This window comes from Silene latifolia, chromosome 9 (genome assembly GCF_048544455.1).
Source record: "Silene latifolia isolate original U9 population chromosome 9, ASM4854445v1, whole genome shotgun sequence".
Lineage (NCBI taxonomy): Eukaryota > Viridiplantae > Streptophyta > Magnoliopsida > Caryophyllales > Caryophyllaceae > Silene > Silene latifolia.
The window spans coordinates 60,493,622-60,504,610 of record NC_133534.1 but is presented as its reverse complement, the minus strand read 5'-3'; the positions used below and the strand labels follow the sequence as shown (position 1 = coordinate 60,504,610).

At 34.1% G+C, this 10,989-nt stretch overlaps 1 protein-coding gene across 1 annotated transcript; it reads left to right on the top strand.

Moving 5' to 3' along the window:
* Window positions 1-9,330: 9,330 nt before the first annotated feature.
* Window positions 9,331-10,428, top strand: LOC141601100 (uncharacterized). Its single transcript, XM_074421365.1, has 2 exons — window positions 9,331-9,352; window positions 9,956-10,428. Exons 1-2 carry the CDS (start codon window positions 9,331-9,333, stop codon window positions 10,426-10,428), a joined length of 495 nt encoding a protein of 164 aa, XP_074277466.1.
* Window positions 10,429-10,989: the final 561 nt, after the last annotated feature.

Genomic DNA, 10,989 nt, shown 5'->3' with positions numbered 1-10,989 from the left:
AAATGCCAAAGCTACTGTTCCAGGAACAGTAACCAGACTTTGGACTTTTTAAAGAGTGTAGATAACAAAGTAAATATAATTAAAAATCAAACAAATATATTACTTCTCCCTCGCTCACCAATTCTTATATCCTACACCCATGTGTAGGATACTACATACTCCCTCCACCCCCCCCCCCCAACTCCCCTACTCATCCTCAACTTCCTCTTTTTTTGTTTCTTTTAAAATTTTAAAACAAAAATTAACTTCCATTTTTAAGAAAAGTTACCACGATCATATTAAGTTTAAGTGTTACGTAGTGTTACATTCACGATATGACACTATTATATTCATTTTAAGTATAGTGAATATGACAATATTGTTTAATGAATATGTGCTTTAAAGTGCGATATTCACAATAGGACACTATCATATTCACTTTCAGTTTAGTGAATATGACAGTGTAGTTTGATGAATATGTATTATGGGGTGTGATATTCATCCGATGGTTCTATTATATTCACTTTCACTTTAGTGAATATGACATTTATAGTTTAGTGAATATGACTTTATTTGTTCAAATATATTGAACAATAATCATGAACGTTTAGTTTCATACCAAATCGCATAATACAAAATAATTTAGGAAAAAAAAATAATGTGATATGATATGAATATGTCAATTACGTTATGTGAATATGTGAGGAAAAATAAAACAAATAACAAAATATATCAAATATGATCTCAATTTGTAGAGGAATAAAAATTATGAATAATAATATATTTTTTATTATTTTCTAATTTATAATTTATTTATTATAAGAAAAAAATTAAGAAAAGGGAGTACCATGCACCATACTCCTGGGTGCATGGTATAATTACCCTCACTTATTAATAGTTCGGATTCTGGTTTGAAGGGCTTCTTGTAGTCCAAAAAGATTATCAACGTCTTCAACTTCACTTTGCTCCAATCTTTCCTGAGTTTGTAGTACAGTGGCTCTCCACATTAAATTCCTATATCGTCCTAACATACCGCTTCTACCAACACCAACTCCCTCTATAACACCCGCATCCATGTTAAATTTCACTTCTCCCTCTCTTTGGTTGGACCGTCTGTAATCCTCCACACCCCCACCATGCTAGGAGAAGAAAATGACACGACCCATCGGCCATCGTGCCATGCTGTGGCATGCATGCATGTGAAATGAAAAAAAGGCGGTTAAGCACTGGTCATGGCGTGTTGTGTCGTGCCGTGCTTGGGCATGCTCATGTAATTCCTCCATTAACCTTATTTGTATTTTGAGCGTGCCTAAGCTAGCCAAAGCGTGTTGTGCCTAGGCTAGGCCCGCTCTTTTTTCTCAAACTTTGGCCCAGACATGGCCCACGACCCATGGTGTGTCGTGCCGTGCTAGGCCTTGCCAATCTTGTGTCGTGTTAAAATGGACCACGGGTCATGTCAAGGCTTGCCAACTCAACGACCCGCCTGTGCACTTATGTCTCTAGCCGCAGATGTATGTTTGAGGTAGAGTTGTTCATGGGTCATACCGTTCAATAACCCATCTGACCCTTATTTTTAGCGGCGCTTGGTCACAAAAATTTCTAAAACATGGGCCGTAGACTGTACAAGCCCGACCCGATTAAGTAAATGGGCCGGACATGGACACGAGCTTTTCCAAACAGGCCAACCCGCCCGGCCCACTAAAAATATAAGATAATAAATTTTCAGTTTCTTTGTGTATATTAATTGTTTTGTATTATAAATAATGATTTTTTTTAATGAAAGAAAATAAAAGCATATTTTTATTTAATAAAGTCGAACTTAAACCATTGTCTTTCCAAACATATTCATGCTAATTAAAATTTGATTGTCTTTCCAATATGTGCATATATTCTAAACATCGCTAATTACCGAGTATTACAAGTTACAATAATGTATACATCCAATCTTTACCTCTATTTCAAATCAAGGTATGAGATATAAAAAGTAGTTTAAGTTGAAGTCATTCTATACCGAATAAGTAATTAACAGTTAAAGTTTAGTGTTACGGTCCATTAGCCTATGGGCCGCCCGACTTTTGACTAAAGGGCAGGTTAGGGCAAGGATAATTGACCCATAATTCTAACACATCCCCCCACTATAATATTAAAGGGCAACTTTTTTCTTCACGGCCCCACACATATCCGGCCAAGCCCGCATTTGACAGCTCTAGTTTGAGGGTGTGGGGTCACATGACAACACTTTTAAGTATAATAACTAGGTTTGTGACCCGTGAAATTCACGGATTTATCTGTTTTAGTTTTGTTATTTTTATCGTATTGTTTATATTTGTCCGAGCAATTAGTTGATCCATTAAAAAAATGTAGTCTTGAAATACAAAAAATTTAGTTAGTTAACGCGTTATTTCTTTGACAACTAAACTATATATTTTACTTTAGTTGTTGTTTTGATTAATATACTAATAACATATGGTTTTTAAAAAATAAAAAAATACCTTCAAATCATCAATGAGTTCAGTAATTCATGGCACCCATGTAAAAAAAATTAAATGGTTAAGGTTGCCTTTTAATTAGATTGTATAGATTTTGTACTAAAATTTCTATGTGAATGTTTGAAAGTCCCTTTGTCATTGAGGATAAATAAAGTTAGTATGTGAAGATGAAAGGGCAAATTAATGCATAATGTTGAATTATTTTTTTTTTTTTGAGAATGATAAATCTCACAATATAAAGAGCTTAAAACATATATGATTAAAAGTTTTTTATATTCTCAATATTTTAATTCTCATAAATTATATATATATATTTTTTTTATAGTAACATAGCTATGAAGTTTAATAAATGCTAGTTTTAGTATATCATCTATATCAATTTGTCAAAAATTCTAAATTTTAAATTTTTGCATAATGATAAAATGAGTTAAATATATAGTAGCCTACTACAAATTTCATTGCAATCTCATTATATGTTTTGTATATATACATTAGATAGATAATATGACATGTATGCATAAATATTAGATAATAATTTACATTTAGCCATTATCCATGACAATATGATTTTTTTGTCTAATTTGTTAATAAGATTGAGATCCTCGCAACTCCAATTTCATTCTATGAGAGCTATTATTCAAAGGAAAAATGATGAATAAAAAAGTAATACATACCCAAATAAAACATACTTTTGAAAGTTTCTGAAATCCTAAAAAAGATTTATAAACCTAAAAACATATTGCCAGTCATATTCAATTCGTGTTGTCAATCTTGTAGTTAGTTTATAATATAGTATAGTGGAATAGAGGGAGTATTTATTTATGAAATTCTAGTATCTATAAAATACTATTAAAAGCCTAGGCTAAAATGACCCATAAACTCCATGTAGAAAAATCCACATAGGATTTAGAAATGCCACGCAGGATTTAGAAATGTCACGTTTGTTTACGGACTGTCACGTTTGAAATTTTATCTACAAATCAGTTGAGCATCAATCAAACATCCCAATTGAATTTGCAATCAATTATATCATTGACACCGTCCCTTTGTTTCTTTCTTTTCATCTCCCATAATTGAATTATCTGTTAATGCTCACAATAAAAGCCAACTTAATATCACTCACCCTAATCTATCTATCTATACATATTATAAAAAGACAAACTACCCATATACTATTGTGACACGTCTGAAAAACTATTCATCAATATATGCCACGTCATAAGCATTACTACGGTCTACAAGCATTTTACCGCTTCCTCATAAACAGAAAAAAATAATGGCTCACCAGCTTCCCCTTTCTTCTTGACCACCACACTACAACAATTCACCACTTGCGCCACGTTTTAATTCGTGGCGTAAGTGTAGAATTCCCGTGGCTAAAGGTGTTAAGACACGAAAAATCTTCTGTGGCGCAAGTGGCCGTGGCTACTAAATAGCCACGGGAAAAGCTATGATGTCGCAAACATCTAAATTTTTTGCCACGGATTTTCACGTGACTAAAATTCGTGGAAAAAAAATTATTCCCGTGGCAAAAATTTTAATAGCCACTGGATTCTATCGTGTCTAAAATTTGAATAGCCACAAGATCTAACGTGGCAATAAAAGAAAATTTCCGTGGCTAAACGTCCAAGAAAAAATTATTGTTCCCGTGACAATACATTGATTTTCTCGTGGCTAAATCTTTTTTTAATACAAGATAATTGAGTGGCAAGAAACATGTTTTCTCATGACTAGTATTTTAAATACTAGCCACTCTAGCAATTGTTGAGGCTTAAATATCCTTCAGGTGGCTTCAAATAGGATATATGATCTCAACGATCATATTTCTCAATACAGAATAACACATGTGGTTAGACAACTATGTGTAAAACAACATGCTAACATTAACAAAGTATTTGGTTAAACATACAATATGTCTTTAATCAAACAAAAAAATACTCCCTTCAATTTCCTATTATCTTCCCCTTTCTTTTGGGCACACAAAATAAGAAAGGGGAAGAAAGAAAGAATAAATGAGAATAAAATATTGTAAGTTGTGAAGTTTATAGGGGAGAGAAAATAATAAAGAATGAATAATGAATAAAGAATAGATAAAGTAATGAGAGTTATTGATTTTTTAGGAGAGAGAAATTAATAAAAAAATGAATGAAACTTACCAAAAAAAGAGGGAAATAATCAAACTTGTGTGAAAAAGGAAAGAGGGAAGATAATAAGAAATTGGAGGGACTACATACCAACTTTAAAATAATGAAAAAAAAATATATTCTAGATTATTTAATCTAAATGACTGCTTCATACGGGTGTTATACATTGCTTCATACTCTCCTTCATACGGGTGTTATGCATTGCTTCATACCGGTGCTATACATTAACCTGCAAAAATAATAACAAAAACGTTATTAATCTTGAAAATTGAAAACATTGAATGTCCACCTTACTCCCAATATATTTTCTCGTATCTTTCCATGTCATTGGTATCATGCTTTGAAGATGTATTCGCGAACACAAAATCACTCTATGACTCGATTTATATACAACTTCTGTGTTCTATATTGCATGTATCCATTATATCCTTTATTCGACATATCTAAAGTATCCACGTCTACATCAGTTCTATATGTACCATAAGCAAGCACATATCAGCCCCATGCTTTAGCCGGGATCCTATCTGTGGAAAATAAATTAAACAGGTATATTTGTGATATGTAGCATGGCCTTGGTTGGTTATTTTCCAATTACGTTGTATGTGGAGTATTAAAATGTCTATATTTAAGACTAGCTTATGTGCCAAATAAAACTTCTATTATTAGCTGAACAACAGTTGGGTGTATTAGAGATTACCAGCTTACAAGTTACAATAATTAGCATAGGCGTTGTTTAGGGGTTGGGAGTGAGTTTACGTCACCTCACATTTTAAGCAAAAAAAAAGGTTAAGTAAATAAAGAGACTACATGAAGCAGCATATTTGTTAGTGTGGTGGTTAGATAGTCACACTTTCAAACTTATCCTGGGTTCGATTCCATAGTTCACGTTTTTTTTTTTCATTTACGTACTATACCTATCTCGATGTACTAGATTAGTTACGTTGCTACTCAATGCCCATAGATACATAGACTCATATTAGTTCGTCAACTGATATGTACTACGCATAATGGTTTTTGGTTCAATGATAGGTATCTAATAGTCGCGTGTTTATCAAAATATCATCCGCTTTTCGTCGCAATATCACAAACACCACCACCAATCGTGACAACCCATCCACTTAACAATCCTAGCACATTAGTTGACCATCTTGTGTTACAGTGAGTCTTAATTCTAATTGACAGCAAAATCTATACTCAAACACTCGGTCATTCATTTCTAATTTGTTAGAGTACATTTTTTCAATTCTTTAACTAACATAATGAGTCACTTACTTCATCTCAATCATTTGTTTACCTTTAATTAGAATATCTCCACAAAGAATAAAAAAAAGATAAACAATGATTGGGACATAGGGAGCATAACAACGAAAAACATAGTACTTGTACGAAATTAAGTGCGCAATTTCTATTTGTATTTGGTACATAATCAGACTAAATTGCAAAAACACACGCAAAAATATGCATAAAAAAATAAAGAGGAAATTGGAGAGACAAGTAATTTGTGGTAGAAACTACTTCATCCGTCTTAATCATCAAATCCTAAATCACCAATTATAATTCAATAACACAATTATAAGTAGGTTACCATTAATCACTTCTATAACATAAGATATACTTTCAATCAAACAAAATTAATAAAATAAAAAAACGAAATCTCTATAAAAGGCTTATTAGTTTACCTTGAATTGAAATGAAGCGAATGAGGGGAAACTGGCGGTGACGATAGGCGGAAACTCCTGACGATGGCGATGCGCACTCTGGCGATGCGGAAGTGTTCGATTGTGGCGAAGGAAACTGTGACGATGCCGCAGTTTTCGTTTGTGGAACGGTGTTCACTTATTTGGGGTTGCTTTAATTTTAGGGCAACCCTAAATTCACAGAGCAAACTTCCTGGGACACTGGAAGTATTTGTCAACCCACTATTTTGCCCTTGAATTTCCACGACCAGTCCAAATGGTGTATTATCATGATAGGGGTATTTTTGTCCGGCTGCAACAAATCCAGTGACCCGGGCATATTTACCCGTGAATTTATGCGTGGCCTAATTTTATGGGGGGTGGGTTAATCGTGTATAAATTACTCCGTATTAATTACTGTAGGATTTAGTTTTCCTTTTCCTTTTTATTTATATTTAATGAAATAAAAGTCGTTGGTTTGTAGGGGTGTGGATTATCCGGTCTGGATCGGTAATTGGACCGGACATGAATAGAGATTCTTAATTTTGGTTTCGATCTATGATTTTTTTAGGATTTCGGGTGCTGGTTCATTTCGGTACGAACCAGGATTTTTCGATCCGGATGGTATTGGACCGGAAAGAATAGAATTTACGTTTTTTTTATTAGGTTAGTTTATACTCCCTATGTCTCGGTGAATAGTTTATTTTTTTTTTCATTTTTGGGTGTCAAAAGTCTACACTTTTCCTTTCTAATAGTTAAACCAACTTATGTGAGTGGGGATCATTATATTTCCTCGAAATTTCAAGTTACATTTGATTTATTTTAATAATTGTAAACTCATTCTTCTTTCCTTAACTTTATAATCGTGTATAAAGCAACTGAACTACCTACTGGGACGGAGGGAGTATAAGATTCTGCATAAATATTGTTCAACATGCTTAATTTGTCGTTATTAAACGATAATAATACATATTTCTTTATTTTTATAGCTATAATATTAATAAATCATTTACAAAGTTGAGGCCATATTACTCTTCACAGAATTATTTTAGAATATAGTTGTTCACAACTTCATTTGAAAAACCACTTTGAAAGTACCAACACTAAAATTTTGTAAGTAATTAGCACAAATTTTTCTCTCTTACCAGAAGACAATTATTTGCCAAGACATAGCGTATTCGTGACTAAGTTAGTTATTTGCCACGGTCAACCTTACTCGTGGCTAAGAGAATTTTTTGCCACGGGCGTGGCGTCATTCGTGGCTAAAATGATAATTCGCCACGGATGTGGCCATAATTCGTGGCCCAAGTGAATATTAGCCACGGTTGGATTTTTCCCGTGGCGTAACTTTTTATAATAGTTTTATCTTATGTTTTTTCCCGTAGGTAGGTAAATTTTTGCCACGAAGTACAAATTCCCGTGGCATAATTCGTGGCGCAAGTGATGATTTGTTGTAGTGCCATCATAATTAAATATCCAATTAATTATCTACTCCTCCCTCCTCATTACAACAGACTTTTTCAACTTCACCTTTAATCTTAACCCCATGATAAGAACAACCGTTGTTGGTTGACTATCCGAATTCCAGCGGAAGCTAGCATATATTATCACAACAGAACACGCATATTCGAACCCCAAGTTTTTGGTCGATCCCACCAAATTGTGTCAAACCGCCACGGTTGTCCCATTGCGGCATTGCCACCTCGACGCCATCGAACATAGAAGACACCTAATAATACACAGAGTTGTCCAAATCATTCAACCTAACTATTAGGTATCTTCTTCTTCGTTGCTCTCATTTCCCTACTTCAATTTATACACTTAATTCTTGATGCAATGACACCCCGTATGGCCGTATGATTAGTATCCATTCACCATAATTTTTTTTTCTTTTTGATGAAGGATGCAATTTGGGTGAATCTCATTAGCTAATAAGTTGATTTGTTTTATTTTAATTTGTTGATTATTTTCTACGGGATATGTAATTTGATGTTTAGTGTTCTGGTAACCTAATTTGATGTCGAGATTGTCGACTCACCTACTTTTTTTAATGTGGTCAACGTCTTCTGAGTATCAATTCATTGGTGTCAATAGGGCCATCCCGGAGCATGAGGCATATAAATCTATAACCGCTCAAAGTGACATATATAACTAAATATACGTTCTGCCAGTTGGAAAAAAAGTACGTACACAAACTAATGTTGATGCTACATATATTCATCAAAAGAGAGGTTGAATAAGAAGTATATAAATTTATTAGAAACTCGCACTTTGGAAAGTCGTGATCATATCATTCATATGAGTGATATAATGCTCTACATAGGACTATAGGAGGCTCTTACTGAAAATAATTTTCGCATAGCCCTTACTCTGCTAATGCTATAATAAAACACTAATATTATTAATTGTGATGAAACCACTAAAGTATAGGTAATAAAATATCAAAACAAGTAAAAATATACATGAGAAGTTGTTTTTGACAATATGTGCTGTGAGTGTTTCTGAGACTTGAATTACTGGAAGAAGAGCAAAGTCCGGGGGCTTATTTGTTATGCCTTAATGAGGTAAGCAAAATGGATTATTGAAAAGGGTAATGATGTCGACTGTTTAGCAAATAAATTTCACTCATATATCCAAAGTTTTGCATCTTAAATTTTATAGTTTTCCAATGAATACAACTAAGTCGATTTCAACCAGAAAACAAGCAACCTGTTTCGGGGGTTAGCTACGATATAATAGCATAAATAAGGAGCCTAGGACTGAACAAAGGTCTAATTTATGTAGTGTAATTTGGAGGTTGGAAATACCTCCAAAATTGTCTCACTTCTTGTGGCGAGCATGTGCAGATGTGCTCCCAGTTCAGGGGCGGCTCTTTCAACGCCATTGTTGTGATATACCCGTCTATGGGCTTTGCATTGAGGAGGAGGAAAGTGGGGTCCATTCTTTATTTCAATGTCGTAAGGCGAGGGAGATATGGACAGGGAGTGGCTTCGAAGAGTTGATTGATAGGCCACCCATGTTGAACCGTGCGGAATGCTTGGAATGGCTTCTATCGATGTCAAAGGTATGTTCCTAGCTATTACTTGGGCTGTTTGTAATAAGTATTATTAGATTAGTTAATGGTTAGTTAAATAGAGATTAAGTCGGTTAGTATCAAGTTGACTGTTATAACAGAATCTCTATATATACTTGTACTCCTAACGATTGTACTCTTAAGTTTCATAATACAAATTACTCAGATTATATTTCATCACAATCTCTCATCTATATTCTCTCAAAAATATAGTTCATATAATTCAATACTTCTTCATTATATTCATAATCTTCATCCTCAACCTATGTTACTAGAATTAATATGGTATCAGCTTATGGTTTTCTGATCTTGGTTATTGGGGTTTTGATCTAGTTCTTGCCAAAATTACTCAAGGATTAGAGGTTATTTCTGTCCATTCTTACGCTTCCGCACCATTAATTTTTCGATTCTTGTTCATAAATTGAGTTTCTTGATTCTGTTATACTCTTCATCTCATCAATATGCCGACTGATACTTCTAGTGATTCTTCTACACCTGCTTATTAATTTTATGATGATCCTTTATTTTTAAGTTCATCTGACCAACCAACATCACAGTTAGTCAATTGGTTATTTGGTGGTCATGATTTTCTAGGATGGAAAATGGATGTTTACATGAGTCTTGCTTCTAAAAACAAAGATGGGTTTGTGGATGGTTCTTGTGTTATGCCATCAAAAAATGACAAAAAGTACCATCAGTGGGTGAGGTGTGAACTGATGGTAATGCGTTGGATTTTAAATTCTCTTGAAAAACCAGTTCGTGAAAATTTTAAGTATGTCAGGTCTTCTAGGGAACTTTGGTCAGAGTTATTGGAACGGTATGGGCAGGCTAATGCAATTGAAGTGTATCAATTAAAGCAAGAGTTAGGTGATGTTAAGCAGAATAATAGTTCTTTGGTTGAATATTATGGTTCTTTGAAAAATATTTGGGAAACACTTGATGCATTAGACCCTTTACCCACCTGTTCATGTGGTAAGATTGATCTGTGTTCCTGTTCTTTGGTTAAAAAAATCTTGGAAAGAGAAAATAATGCTAAGCTCGATCATACAAATTCTGATGGGTCTTAATTCTGGTTATGGCGGGATTAGAACACAAATCTTGTCCATGAAACCCTTACCATCGATCAATAAGTCTCTAAGTTTGCTGCAAAAGATAGAAAGACAGAAACAGATTACAGATACAGTAGGACAGTTATCTGAGACCAAAGCTTATGCTTCTTTTAGACAGCCTGATGCTCAGGGGTTTTCTGGTCAGTCTTCAACAAATTCTGCTGCTGAGGGGTTCATTCCTAAGTTCTGTGACCATTGTAAAAGGAAGGGTCACACAAGGTAAACATGCTTTCTCTTGAATAAATGCCCTCACTGCAAAAAGACAAGCCATAATCCAGATAATTATTTTCTGGTAAAGGGGTTTCCTGGGGATAAGAATAAGGGTAAAGGTAAGGTTAATGGGAATAACTCTGATGTGAATAATGGTCAGTATAAGAAAGGCGCTAATAATGCAGATGTTTTACCCTATAATTCACCTTTGGATGAATTCTTGCCTGCTAATAGTCACAGCAAGGGCTGTAATACTATGGATGCAACAGAGGCTTCTCAGTCTGTTCTCAATTCTAATATCATGGATGG

What these genes read in the sequence shown, in the direction of transcription:
- LOC141601100 (XM_074421365.1), top strand. Translation starts at nt 9,331, where the DNA reads ATGGCTTCTATCGATGTCAAAG. An exon ending in GGCTTCTATCGATGTCAAAG is followed by an intron (nt 9,353 to 9,955) that starts GTATGTTCCTAG and finishes ATGATTTTCTAG; the next exon opens with GATGGAAAATGGATGTTTAC.